Source organism: Mauremys mutica, chromosome 19, assembly GCF_020497125.1.
Source record: "Mauremys mutica isolate MM-2020 ecotype Southern chromosome 19, ASM2049712v1, whole genome shotgun sequence".
Taxonomy (NCBI): Eukaryota; Metazoa; Chordata; order Testudines; family Geoemydidae; genus Mauremys; species Mauremys mutica.
This window is the reverse complement of record NC_059090.1, coordinates 21,869,844-21,884,966: the sequence shown is the minus strand read 5'-3', so window position 1 is coordinate 21,884,966 and position 15,123 is coordinate 21,869,844. Positions and strand designations below refer to the sequence as shown.

The window sequence follows — 15,123 nt, the reverse complement described above, 5'->3', positions numbered from 1 at the left end:
GAAGCGAGTGCAGCACCCTGAAAGCAAAGACACTGGAAGGCAAATATAAAGTAGCCCAAATTTTGTTGTTTTAAAAACATCTCATGGTTTTTAAGCCAATCTTATTGTTTGATGTGTCATCATCCCCTTTTGGTGTGACTCGTGATTTTTGAACACTTTGGCTTGACAGTGGTGTAAATAATAAATATTAGAGCTCATTAGAGCCTACCAGTGGACCAAATTTGGCTCTGATAGACCATCCCTGGCAACCCCTTGGCCAGGGTGAGTGAGACTGAATATAGTCCACGCTTGCATGTAACTCAGTATGATAAAAATTATCAGACAGGTTTAAGAGAACTGAACTGAGCTGTAGAGCATTTACAAAACAGGTTGTGATCAGCAATATTAGAAAAGCAATCTCTGAATGCCTACTGGGAGTCAGAATTGGGGGTTCTGACTAAAAATAGATCTGAATTATTCTCTTGCCCTGATGGGATCAAATCCTTCAGCTGAGCTGACCTTTCCTATCTGAATTCAGCTAAATGTTTCTATGGTAATTGAGTTCCTCTCCGGGGCTAATCAAAGACTTTGTCAGCTGCAAACACCCATTGCTGCCAGGGTTAATAAGGTAATGTGGAAAGCACTGGGAATGAATTTACATTGGAACTCGCATTTAGACCCATCTTCTGTGGCGCTAATAACTGGAAACACTCAGGCTCTTCTAACAGCTTCAGTCAGGTTTGTTGCAAAGAGAAGTGGCTGGAGTTCTCCATTAAGGAGCCTTCAGCTGGGATAGATATTAACGGGATGTGGATGTGGAAAATAAAATATCTCTGCAAGGCTGGGGGGGGGCGTGCAAACAGATTCTACTCCCCATTTATATAACAGAGTCCTCAAAATAAAATATTATCATGAGAGACCAAAGCACGCTGTTTGCTATTGGATTTGTTCACCCTTTGACTGTGATGGGAATAGTTTTACATTGTTTTTTGTCAAGTCTACATTTTCACCGAAGAAACCCCGAAATACAGTGTCTCAAGAACAAGCTGGTGCTTGGTGGGAAACTTGGAACCACACTGTGGTCAGAAAGTTTAAATCAGCAAAGCTGTATTTGTAAAAGCCCCTTGAAGAAGGAAAGTAACACCTAAATGCTGAGTATTAGCCTCGTTTATTGTGTGGGTCTGGGTGATGAGTGCAATATATGAACCTAAATAGATTCTTCCGTGGGGGTGGGTTGAGTATGTGGATAGAGCATTGGAATAAGCCTCAGAAGACTTGGATTCTCTACCTGACCCTCCTGCTGGCTTGCTGGTTGACCTAGGGCAAGCCACTTCACCTCTCTCTGTTTCTCCATCTGTAATGGGGATAATGATACTTACCCCTTTGGTAGATTGCTTTCCGATCCATGGGAGAAAAGAGCTAGGTGGTGTTAGTTACTTGCAGTTGGAAGCCATAAGCAAGATAGGAACCCCATTGTAAGGCACTATAAATACACACAGTAAGAAACAGTCCCTGCCCCAAAGAGCTTACCGTCTCAATAAACAAGACAGACAAAGGGAGGGGGAAAGGACATATTAAAGGCACAGAAAAATTGTGACTTGCCCCAGGTCACACAGGGTATCTGTGGCTTTGAGTACAGTGACTTCTAGTGACCATTTTTTCCCCACTCCTCTTGGCAGGGCATATAGTGCTCTTACAGAGATGGTGGGTCTGTCGCTCACAAAAACACCACGCTGGTGGGCATGGTATCAGAGCCTCAGCAGAATGGAATCAGACAGCAGTGTTCATCAGTTCAAAAGAAAATTTTACGACTCAGATGGCTTAACATGTAACAACACCCCTCATCTGCAAGGACTTGCATGCGACCCAGTTGGCTCCACTTTAAGCCTCGATCACACTCTGTGCCCCCTTGAGGGACATTAGCATGAAAACAGACTCTCTGCTTAAGAGTTTAAATGCAGAGTCAGGAGCAGAGACTGTCTTCATGCAAATGTCCTTAGTAATTTAAAAAAATAAAAGGAGTGTGCATAGGGCAGGGGGAGAGAGAGATCAAAGCTCTCTCTGAATAGAATAATTGGATGATTTTTTTTTTACCTATGAATATAAGGGACCCTTTAAATCCAGGAGCTCCCAATATGCCTTTCCCACTCTGTTCTTTTCATCAGTCTGTCTTGACAGGAAAATAACAGGGCACAATAAAACTGTCCTCCATATAAGTATCTGATCAGCTCCCTTCACTGTCCCCTCCCATTACACTCAGACAACGTAGACTTCCCTAGAGCTCCAGCACAAACATTGGTCCTTCTATTCCTGAACTTGTTCTTGCAATGAGACTTAATTGTAGCTTTCACAGAGCTAACCAATGGGATGAGGCTGCAGATTCCTCTCTCCTCTTGGATTTCAGTGGGACCAATTACCTTTTCATCTTTGTTTCATTGGGTTGTGTAGAGGCTGCCTGGTTGGCGTAGGTAGATGTGTTCTTTTCCTGACCTGGTCTGCTGGGATCATGGTGCCATGTCTGGCAGCTGCTGCTTGGTCTTCCAGCTGGCGCTAATCACATTTTGCGCTATTGTCTAACTCCATCACAACGACTTTGGGAAATTAATCCTGTTGTCTGTTCAATGCATGGGACTGCTGAGTGAATGTAAGGGAAATCCTTACTACTAGGAAAGGTAGAAGAGGGGGTGTGTGTGTGTGTGTGTTTGCTTCATATTCAGATTTCATAGGTTTCTGCTGCAGTGCAGACTATAAATGAAAGATTCCCTCCATGCATCCAGTGTTCACTGCCAGTAAAGGGTTGGGTAGGTACAAGCAGGTGATTGAGGTGGTAAGCAAATGGAGCTTTGGACAAGATGGTAGGAAAAGGAAATGAACAGCCTTGTCCCTATTTTAATCTATACTTGTCCCATGCAGTATTGCTCCGCTCAAGAAAGTCCTGGAAGAGCAGCACCTGTTTTTCAGAGGGTAGAATATAAATTTAATCAGAATGGCAGAAATTCAGACACTTTAAATCCAGATCAGAATTTAGCAAATGGACCAAAACAAAACCACAGATTGAAATAATTCCAAGCTTGTGGCTGTTTGAAATCTGGACTCAGCTATTGACTCCATTTCTTGTGGCAAGAAGGTGAAGAATTGAGCACTTAGTGAGAGAAGGGTTGCAGGATAGGGGATTTTGGCATGATAGGAACTTTGCTCTTGATGGTGCCTGAATGCCTATCTCATTTCCTCATGATTCTCCATTGGATATTCAAATCACCTATTTAGGGCATTACCTGGATGCCCATTTTAGATGTCTACATGCTAAATAGAACTCCCAGATGCAGAAGGGGATTTGAATACTGATAGTCAAGATGAAGATTATGTATATTTTCTCATTTTTACCTCCTAACCAAAAAGTCTAGACAGTGATTGGGGAGGGGGAGGAAGGGAGGGAGAATTCTGTTGCAAGCGTGGCGGGCTGTGTTTCTAGCCAAACTTCCGAAATTAGCAAAGGAGAGAAAAAAATGGCTTGGCCTTTCAATGGGAAACAAAAAAATCCTTTCCATTTCTTTGAGTTGGATTGGAAAGTATGTCCCGGGAGCTGTTATTTTAGAGGGGAAGAAGTCTGGATTTTGTGTGTGTGTTTGTATAATATAAATAAATGTTTTTAATTTTAATTCACATCACAAAATCTGCTTTGAAAAAATGCATGACATGGAAACTATCCACATTACTGGCTGTCACTACTTGATATAAAGCAAATGTGTTTGCAGAAGAGTTTGGGGGGGACTGTGCAGGGAATGTCTGCTTAGATTAGGATACGATAGTTTTCCTGTGACTTCATCATAATCACTGCAGCACATCAGTCCTTCTAGAGATGGAACAGAAAGAGGAGGTTCTGGCCACCCCACTGGGTTTTATTGGATTGTAAAGGGAATGTGTTGAGGATACAAGCCCAAAATATGTCACACCTGTTCCCTTTCCATCACTTCCCCTCTATCTGCATTTGCAAAATCCCCCTGGGATGGGAGGATGTTTCTTAAAACACAGCATCAGCAGCACCAAATGCTGAGCGCTGGGATGTGGGAAAGCTCCAGCCTCGCATCCCTGAAGATGACAGTATTGTGCAGTGGCCACAGACTGATGGTAAAGAGAGTGCACTTCAGTGACAGCAACATCCTTAGGCAACAGCTGCTGACTAATATTAGTGTCTTTGGGTGGGCAATAAAGGTAGCACACTCAGGTGAGAGTTGCAAGCTTGTGGCTGGAAGTGAAATAGGAAAACCATGGCTGATAGTTCGTGAAGTTGATCATCCTTTGGTGACCTCTTCAAGCTGGTGGAGACCCTTTGCATAGGTGCACTGTGCATAGTGACTGTCTCTGGTGACTATGTGGAGCATTATTGGCTATACTTCAAACCAGGGGATGAGTGCTTCATTTGGGGCACTATTAGGTAGAGATGCCATTGAGAGAAAACAGTGGTTCTCCAGAACAAAAGGCCCAGAGATCTTCAGGATCTTATCCAGATCATGTCCTGACCTAAAGTGGAAGGACGGGGCCCACCAGGAGGACACCACAATCCTCTAGCAATTGGCTGGAGTAATGTTCAGGGAGCCTCTGACGCAAAGCTTAAGGGCTTGGTTTTGTTCTTTATTAAAGACTGACTGATAGCCAGCAATAATGGAAACTGCTATTTCTGTTCCAGTAAAACTCTGCTCCCATAGCTGTTGTTATTGGCAAACTCAGTCACTTTGGTGTTTATGGAAAATTATTTACTGGGAGGGAGTGGAAGGTTTGTGAGTTTTAGCTGCACTCATCCTGCTTTGATTAGTGGCAAGGGCCTGTGTCCCTGAGGATCCTTCCTGCTTGATGCATATCACCCACCCAGGATCCATCCATCCAAATTCATAGAACCTCTATGCAGCTCTTGCAGCCTGGAGGATAAATGCCTTTTGCACGTGTGATTGTAGAGCACAACACAGAGCCAGCCCCAGTTTATTCCTTCCAAAGGGGAGAGACAGCCTTGGCATGAAGGCCGTTAGCTTACAGAATCCCATCTTTATTTACCCTACATTGGCATAGTGTTCAGTGCACTGAGTATTCTGTAGCACTGTCAGCTCAGATACAGTTAGATTGGGCGGTATCATACAGATGAGAATAACAATAATACAGGATTCCAGTGCTGAGGAGAGATTTAAAGAAGCTGCTCTAATAAATACAATTTCACAAACGTGCTTGAGGCATGTGTCCTAGTTAATTTGCTTCCTGGGAAATGAGGCATTTCTCACTGCACAGGATCCAGGGCTTATGCCAAGAGAGCGCAGAGGTGCCCCAGGCATCTCCTCCGAGCCCACAAACCTCTTTTCCCCAACATTGGCAGCTAATCTTGGGCTTCTGTCTGAATCATCTTGGCAGGCAGCTCCTCTGTAGCTGGCAGGGCCATTGCTGCCATCTGAGCCTCTCATGCAGCTCTAGTGCTGGATATGGTGTTTGGTCAGCTTGCCCCACAGCACTGGTTTTACCCACATGCTCTCTTGCTGCATGCTTGCAGGCATAGATCTTTCTGCAGGCCCCATGGTGCTGGGACTGAAAAGTAGCTCAGTGCCAAGAAATACACTGAGCTGCAGCCAGAGGGGGCGGAACGTGCTCTCTTGTTGAGGGGGGTTTAAACCCAGACTTTAATGAATTTAATCTCATACATTGTTCAGTACATTTCTCCTGTGTGTATTTGAAATGAATAGGATGTGTGATGCAGGGGTTCTCTCTGGATAAGATCATTAAAGATCTGTGTGCCACCAACACTTACAGCGACGCTTGTGCAGAGAAGAAATACCTCTTGGATTAATCTGACATTTCCAATCACTCTCCACAGAGACTTCCCAAGTGATCCCTTCTGTATCAGTTGGAGCCAACTCCACTGCTGCAAGCTGTTCACTTCCCCCCGAATGAGACAAACTGCCAAGGGGATAAAATGCATTTAAACCTTGAAATCTGCCCTCCTGGCAAAGTAGCCTTTACCCATTCTGACCCAGTAGCTCTCCCTTTGTATTGTCTCCACTCACCTGAGCCTGCCTTTTCTCTTTGACCTGCAAATAGAGCAGTCATAAACAAAAACAAATACTAATGCTTCTACAGGGCACGGTTATGGATGCCACACCTTTGTCACTGGGTGTGCATGTCATCTATACACAGAGTAATGTTACCTTGTCATTACCTAGTCCACACCACCTCCCTCACGTTAACAGTTGTGAGGAGGGAGAACTATGGGGAAGTTCAAAATCTTTAATTCAATTGGCGCTTGTCAAAGCACATTGAAACACAGGTTGTATTGCTCCACTATTAGCTGCTCCTGTCAGCAAGGCATTGTTGCAGGTAATATTACAGGCCAGACACAAATTGAGCTAGTAGGTGCTTGGAAGCAGTGTTATTGAAGTGTCCCAGTCAGAGGTGGTCGTTGCTGCCAACCTTTCATTGCAAAATACTGTTTTATCATTGTGAAGGTTATATGGCCAGACACTGGGAATGCCACAATTGCTGCTAATGCTGCCAAATGTGACAGTTTCATTGCTCTCTTATCCTTCCCTTTCCTTGTTTGTTTATCTCTACTCAGCTGTCTCTTGTCATATGTTTAGGCCAGGGGTCGGCAACCTTTCAGAAGTGCTGTGCCGAATCTTCATTTATTCACTCTAATTTAAGGTTTCACATGCCAGTAATACAATTTAACGTTTTTAGAAGGTCTCTTTCTATAAGTCTATAATATATAACTAAACTATTGTTGTATGTAAACTAAATAAGGCTTTTAAAATGTTTAAGAAGCTTCCTTTAAAATTAAATTAAAATGCAGAGCCCTCCGGACCAGTGGCCAGGACCTGGGCTGTGTGAGTGCCACTGAAAATCAGCTCGTGTGCCGCCTTCGGCACCCGTGCCATAGGTTGCCTACCCCTGGTTTAGGCTCTGATCCTGAAAAGACTCAAGGCAGGTTTACACTTTAAAAGCTGCAGCGGCACAGCTGCACTACTGTAACACTTTAGTGAAGATGCTACTACACCAACGGGAGAGCTTCTCCCGTCAATATAGTTAATCCACCTCCGCAAGAGGTGGTAGCTAATCAACGGGAGACTCTCGGGGGTTAGACTGGTATAATTGAGTTGCTTAGGGCTGTGGATTTTTCACACCCCTGAGCAATGTAATTTTACTGATATAAATTTGTAGTGTAGACCTGGCCTTAGAAAGACGCTTAACTATGCATTGTAAGTAATCCCATTGGCATCTCTGGGGCTGCTTAGAGTGCATACATTTAAGTATCTGCATAAAGCTTTGCAAGACTGGGGTCTTAGATTGTCAGCTCATTGGACTAGAGTTGTCTTTTTCAATATATCTATGTACAGCACATAGCACAATTGGGCCCTGGTCCCTGATGAGGATATAAATAATAGTAACAACATGTATTTCTGTGCCTCCTTCATGGATGGAGGCACTTCAAACCGTCAGAGCCACGTTCAGAATATTGAAGCAGTGCTGTCAGGTAGCTTAGGTCCAAATTTTAGGTTTTGTTTTTAGAAACGCAATTTAAAATAATAATTTGGGGGTAAGGTTTGGTTGAGATTAGAAACCCATAAGCAATGGCATTGAACTGGTGCATGAGAATCAGGAAGTGAAACTGACCAACTTTTAGTTTTTACCGGAAGTCAGAAAACAAACAAGAATAGCGTTTAATTTGTGAAAAATACATTGGATTTTCACAGTGCTGCAAGGCCTGATAATCTCAAGTGATAATTAAGCAGGTAAGGTTCCAAGTAGGCTGCCAGTGTCCCTTTTAAAATGTGCATGCATTAGAATTTGAGACAGGCTGGTTCAATTTCCATTTCCAGGACAGACCTTCATTAATCAGCTTTCATCTTCCACGGATGTTTCATTCTTTGCCTTCTCTATCTTGCATACTGTAATAATGTGCATTTCTCAGAACTCCACTATCAGTTGCTCCAACTTCCCTTTGAAGTCAATAACGTTGGTATCTGGGTACTGTTCATGCACAGGATGGCTTCCTATCAACCGACTGATTTCTGTTTTCTTGCCTTTTAGTCCTTTCAAGGAAGCCAAGGGCGAGCATACCTCTTCAATTCAGTGTGAGTGTTACTTCATAAATGTCATTGCTCCATCTTTTGGGATACAAATATATATCACCCTGAGGTTAAAATAAGGAGAAAGAGTTGCCTTTTTTGTGACAGAAAGGCACTGACTTATGAGCTTGCATCATTGCTTTAGAGTGACTAAAAGGAAACAGCACTAATTCACACCTGACTTTGCCTTTAGGTTTCAGATAAGGGGCTGGAATAAGAGTTTTTTTGTCATGGGAGTGAGAAATAATCACTTCTCAGGGGATGTGGTGAGGACCAATCAGTCAAAGCTTTGTAAATATAAAGAAGTATAGAAGTGCTAAATACTAGTTGCTTTTTTTAGAGCTGGCAAATAATTTTAGTTGAAAAGAATCTCCTTTAGACAAATATGGTTTTCTGGACATCAGCATTTGCCTTGGGAATACGTGGATTTAAAAAAAAAAGTCCATTCATGAAAATCAAAATGAAGAATTTCATTTTAAATTCAAAATTAAAATTTCTCTCTGAAATGTCAAATTATTTCATTTCAGTAGAAAACATTGAAATTCTCCAGCTCAGTGTTTTTAGGAATTTTTCATTGAGTGAAAATATTCAATATTTCGTCTCTTCATTCTGATATGGAACAGAACATAATTTTGAATTATCAAAATTTCTTGTGAAAGGAAAGTTCTATTTTTAGAATAGCTGTAGCATTTATTATTAGAGATTCCAGTTTATATTTTCCAGTACTACAACAAAATTGCTGCAAAGGTTCTTGCAGTGTGCAAAAAGGAAGCAATACTTTGATAGGAACCATATGTTTCTCTTCCCTTCCCTCACAGAGTTAATGTGGGTTGCGGCCCCGCAGAGGAGCGGGTGTTACTAACAGGATTACACGCAGTTGCAGACATTTATTGTGAAAACTGCAAAACCACACTGGGCTGGAAATATGTGAGTATCGTTTATTGTTCGTGTGGATGCATTTGTCCCTATCCTTTTTGAAGATGTGTGTATGATGAGGCAGAAACCTGGGTTCTGTTCCTGGCTCTTCAGCTGATCTACTGGGTCCCCTCTCTGTGCCTCTGTTTTTCCTGACACCTTTTGTCTGTTTTGAATATTTAGACTGTAAGGTCTTTCTGCCAGAGGCCATATGTTGTTATACATAGTCACTGCTCATGTCGCAATGTCCACACTGCTGTTTTTAGCACACTAGTTGAAGTGGAAATAGTACATGTCTGTCTGTTTGGGCTGGGAGAGACACTCCCAACTGCAGTGAAGCTATACTCTAGTTGCCTCACTGAATGGTTCCCAAACGTGATCTGTGGAGCACTTGCTGGTGGCCTGCAGAGAGGTGGCTGATCACACAATCCTGATTTCTTCTCTGTGTTTCCACTGGCAAATCACATTAAAGACAGCTAAAAATGAATTAGATTCATTCCTAATGTTACTTTTTTCATATAAACAATTATTTGAGCTGCTCTAGGGATGTTACGCATTTGGGACGAGAGGTGTCCACAAGGTAATCTCTTTATAAAGATGTAGTATAGACTATGGGAATAGTTTGAGAACCCTGGTCTAACAGGAGGCAGTGAGAGGTTAAGGGACTTACCGAAGTCCAGGCACCAGTGAGCCAGTGGTGTGAGTGGGACTAGAGTCTAGGATTCCTGAAAACAAAAAGTTTCCTGAAAGTCAGCAGGGTCCCATATTCCTGCGCCGTGTGCCCCAGAGCTGAGAGAGGAATGCATGACTCCTGACTCCCAGACCCCTGCTCTAATCACTAGACTGCACTTTCTTTTCCATACCTCTCAAGTCTCTTGCTAACGCCACCTTCTCTGTGTGTGTTGTTGTTTTTTTTAGGAACACGCTTTTGAGAGCAGCCAGAAGTATAAAGAAGGCAAATACATCATCGAACTAGCTCACATGATCAAGGATAATGGCTGGGATTGAAAGGGAAGAGCCCAGCCAAACCAGTGTGTAAGAGAATGCCATCCAACAGAACATTATATCCAAGAGTGAGAGAGTGACCGAACGCTTGGTTCCATGCATTTAGAGGCTCTGCCATTTGGGAGCATCTTCACACCCTTCTCCATCTTTATTGGTGACTGGCCTCTAAATTTCTGTCTCTCCGTCTCTTTGCTTTTTATCTGTTTGTGAATTGACCCTGGCTGCTTCTCTCTATGTTCTGGCGTTGGCTAAGAGAATGCACCAAATGCCTGACAGCATTCCATGTTTATGAATGTCAAAGTACAAACTGAAGTTGGCTCTTCATTGGCATTTTATCAGAGGGTCTCAGTGCGGGAGGGAGACCAGAGTTTTGGGCAGGAGGAGAGAAGAAGGAGACGGGGGCAGGAGGGGAAGTAAGCAGGAACGAAACTGCTTTTCCTTTAAGTCCTGGTAACCAAGGTTTGAAACTATGGACAGAAATATACCTCATGACTGCATTCTCTCTGAATCTCGAACCTGCTGTTCCAGAGGCAGAGCTCCAGATTAAGCTGGCTGAGCACAAGTTGTAACCAAAAGCCCTTTGCTAGCTAATTCCTGAAACTGATGTGCAATTCCATCTTTTGATAGGTTGTTTCATACTATTCACACAGTCGCCTTTTGTGAACTTATTGTTGTGGAGCTTGATGGCTAGAGAGATTCCCCAAGCTCTCTCCTTTTGCTTCTCCCTCCTCCTCCTCCTGTTTCATAGCAGATGGGCAAACCGTCCCATCAGAGCATGACTACAACCTCAGCACTGCTAGGGAAACAAAATTCTGATCCTAGGCAACTGAGAGAGGAGGAGTCGAATCATGTAATGTAGTGGGGCTGGTGCTGCAGTTTAGAAGATATGACAGACATGCAAGAACACGGGCATGTGCTAGGAAAATATGTAGGGGGAGAGGGCTGTAGGCAAACTCAGAAACATATGATGCCACCTTAATTTTCCAGTCCTTACTGTGTGCCGTTAGGGCGAATCTGTTTACCATTGGCAATGTTATAGCTTGGGATCCAGTCATCTTAATATGTAATGGGAAAATGGCTTTAATAGGCGCTCTAAAATTTCAGACTCCAGCCATCAGCTCCACTCTTTGAATCCATCAGAGATGTGATGGAACAGTAAATGGCTCTGGTGGCTGTTAATATCGTGTTTCACAGGTGGCTATTTCAAGCCCTGATGTATCCCTCCCAACCTCGACTCCTGGCGTTTTAAAAAACCTGTTTCGTACTCTGGAAGACTGAAACTTAGCATCCCCCAAATGGGGTAGCCTCGGAGTTGTAGGGGGAGAAGAGGTTTTGACATCTAACTGCAGCGGACAAGTCCTACTTTAATTATGTAAATTAATTTTTATGGACCATCTTTATGTTGTTGGTGTGGGAGAGGGGGAGAATGTGTATGAAAGAAGATAGTATACACATAAATGACAGTGCAAAGCTTCCTCTACAACAGTCCAGTCAGTATCTGGTGCAGAACACAAGACTATTTAACTGAATTAGTATTATCCATCGAGTGAATTATTTTTGTTTGTGGAATTCTTTCGAAGTAGGTTGATTCTCTGGGGGAAATCCCTCTCAATCCAAGGAGTGAAAAATGATGTGCAGGGGTTCGTAGCTCCTTATGAAATTGAACCTTCTGATGATTAGAACCTAATGCCGCCTTTTTTTCCAATATTCAGGTTAGCAGAGTTGAGAGGATTTCAAAATCACATTTGCTGGTAAGTGGGGGGGTGTCGGGGGGAATGCAGAGAGAGAGACTAGTTAGAAGTGGGATGAGACTTCTATGTTCAGTACCAGTGATTAAAACCTGAATAGTTCATGTGAAAAGCGGGAGTTTTCTCTCCTGCTCACTAGATGAGTGTGGGGTCCATGGCATCACTGGTAACATTTGGTTATTACCCAGAAATAGGTGACAAGATGGAGACTGAGTGTTACTTCTGGAAGGGATGTACCGAATGCCTTCTTTGGCCATTGTGTTAGGAGGTGGCTTCTGCCTTCACCCTATCTGAGGTGAATAACAAGACCACTTCATCTTTGACTTCTGGTAGACTCTACTTCCATCATCCTCATTCCCCTCCATCACCTCTACCTTCAACAAAAAGAATTCCTCAGTACCCATTAGCTTGTTGACTCTGGGATTGGCCTTCTCTTCATTGCCCTTTCCACTCAATGTTTTGTTGGTTTTGGCCAGTAAGGAGTTATTTGCTTTCTTTGAAAAGCTCTTATCTTTCCTTGAAAACAGTCTTTAAAGGGATCTGATCTGAAATGGGAGAAATAAGGGATAACCCGCAATAGCTTGTGTGCAGATGAGATACAGAGCCATACCTAGACTCTGCTAATCTTCCCTGAATAAGTATAATTTTATGCACTACAATGATCGCCAATAAAAAGCCAACATGCTTATAATAATCCCCCAGTATTCAGTCTCAAATACTGCAGCGTTACCCCTGTAAATTGTAATTTTTTGCACCATTAGTGTAGGATACGCTGTACCTCTTAAAAATAAGAGCACAGAATAGTGTCAGATGCAACCGTTTTTATTCTTTGTGTACTAAGAACAAGAAGTAATATCTCAGATGGCAATACGCAGTAACAATTTACATAAATTGCATTTTTGATGGCGACCACTGTAAATTTGAATATTTGTGGCCAGATCCTCAGTTAATGTAAATTGGCTTAGTTTCCTTGACTTCCGTGGTGCTACACCGGTTTAAATCAGTTGAGGATCTGGGCCCAGATCCTCAAATCCTGGTATGGAAAATACGCGAATGCACGCATATGTGCACACACGTGCACACGCAGGCACACACTTGACTGTAGGTTAATTTTTATACACTGTACAAAGAGATAAGTAAAAATGGCCTGCTAGGCTCATTTAATATTTGTTCTCCCTCATGTGTCGGCTAAACCTAAAGTGCTTCTTATGATGTAAGGTCCACTGTTAACTCATCTGTGACCTGCTGTATTAAGACATATGATAGTATTGGGAGTTGAAAACAAAACAGAGTGATTAAATTTATAGGCTATAACAATCAGGGCATTCTCAGTTGATTAGTTGCAAAACAATAGATTCAGAACATCGCCAAAGAACCACACCACTTGCATGTCATTGGTCGAGTCAGTTAACGGTAGCCAGTTAGTTACATTGAAGGATGGGCAAGGCATGCCCTTCATTTCCAAGGTGGAGCTGCAGTACAGAGAGTGAGCATGTCCCAGCATCCAATGTCCAGATCACAGTGGAGCACTGCATACTGGGATTTGTAGTCTCCATGAGTGGCAGCCTCAGCAAAAATGAAAACTGCAAGTTTAGCTCCATTTTCTGCCCCCCTAGCACTCCCCCTCTTTAGTTTCTAGCAAGCTGCCACCAAGGCCCTTTGACAATGCAAATTCTGGGCACCCCTGAGTTTACATCACAGCCAGTATACCCCAAAGCTAAACTTTGGTAGGTTTTAAATGTTTTGCTCAGGCGGATTATCTTGTGTGGAATCATGACCCTGTAATAAATATTCAGATGATAATATATACAGAACATAATAAACATTATCTTGTGAAATATACTTTTGTAAATAATATTTAAATTTTTTTAAAAAATAATATATTTGGTGCTGTTTTCTCAGAACCCACCCCTGAGAGCACTTTTTTTGTTTTGTTTTTAAATTATACTGTTTCCTCTGTCTTAGTTGGAAAATATGCTTAAAGGGAAGCAACAATCATAAATAGCTGTTTTCTTAAGTTGCTACACTTTTCACCTGGACAAGGCAGAAAAAGGACGAATAACCTCTAGTTCCATCCGGCAGAAATTACCTCCTATACAGGCCATTGTCAGGTTACAAACAGGCCCCCAATTCAGGAAGGTGCTGAAGCATGTGTGTAACTTTAGGCACATCTGAATGCACATGTGTTTAAAGGTATTCACATGCTTCAGTACCTTCCTCAGTCAGTGCCTGAGGCCCCTGACTTGCAATTGGATCCACATGGGAAGACCTTAATTCCTACATGGAGTCTCTTTAATGTCAGTGGGGCTCCGTGTAAGTGCATAGATCTGCCTAAGTCGATCTGATTGCAGGATCTGGGCCTGAAATATTCTTTTGCACCAGTATTGGCTAGAATGAAATAAATAATGAAGATTTAGAATGTGGAATTGAATTTAAGTTGCAATCTCAGAATCTTTATTTCCCATTGCTTGGGGCAATGGGGGGCAGGGGACGGAGAATTCTAACTAATCAGGAATTCTAATTTGCTTTGCAAATATTTTTGGATGTGGATCCTGGTTTTAATTTTGTTTTTAATATAAATAAACCAGGCTGCTACATAGTGAATTCAAGTAAAAGTTTACATCTCTGGCAGTAAAGTTCTTTCCCCTCTCCTCTTTGTCTTTTTTTCCTTCCCCTTTCCCCCTTAATTTTTATTTCATTGGTCTTCTTGTTTATCTCAAAGTGGACCAACAGCACAAATCATTAGACTGCGTTTTGTTGAGTAAGGAGCTATTTGCCGTGCTGAGTAACTGTTGCACACACTTTTATTTTCTCTTTTTGGTGCACACATTTTAAAGGCAACAAAACCTGCACATGGACTCTGTGGTTCTTGTGAGGATCAGCAAAGAATTTTCTTTTTATGCATTTTCCTAATTGATACATGAGTGTATTAATCATGCATTTCGTTTCTATATGAACCAGTTCTTGGACAAGTATCCTGTTGGATAAACAGATTTGAAATGCAGAGCTCAGCTAAGTAGTAAGAGCTTTCCTTGCCAGATGAGAGGCCTGAGAAATGGAACGTTCAGAAACAAAAATGTTACGCATTGATTTGGAAGAATCTTGTTTTAAAAGAACAAACAGGAAGGGAAAATAAAATCACACTTAATATAAAACCAAAAAAATTGACATTTAAATGCAAGCAGAATGATGTTGTGTAAGGTATGATCACAAATAAGCTATTCTCGTAGTTACAAACTGTACCCATCCTTTGTTTTGTTTTTCATAAAGAAATGGGAATGCTTTCCCACTGACAAAATGAAGAGACGATATTTCCAATACCAGCCTGTCTATTGATGCTCTTGTGTTTACAAACTGTGTATACTTTTATTTCT

General features: G+C 42.2%; 1 protein-coding gene across 3 annotated transcripts in view; it reads left to right on the top strand.

Moving 5' to 3' along the window:
• Positions 1–15,123, top strand: part of YPEL2 (yippee like 2) — a 36,375-nt gene that overhangs the window by 19,985 nt on the left and 1,267 nt on the right. Inside the window, exons 2-5 of one of the 3 annotated variants that reach the window (XR_006574366.1) lie at positions 8,044–8,087; positions 8,900–9,008; positions 9,915–10,031; positions 11,714–11,752. Coding sequence is in view for 1 of the 3 variants with exons in the window: in XM_044993801.1 (XP_044849736.1) it covers positions 8,044–8,087; positions 8,900–9,008; positions 9,915–10,004 (243 nt within the window). In the remaining 2 variants the exon portion in view is untranslated. Of the gene's footprint in view, positions 1–8,043; positions 8,088–8,899; positions 9,009–9,914; positions 15,118–15,123 lie in introns of those variants that run through there. The other 2 variants (XR_006574365.1, XM_044993801.1) reach the window with 2 other exon arrangements.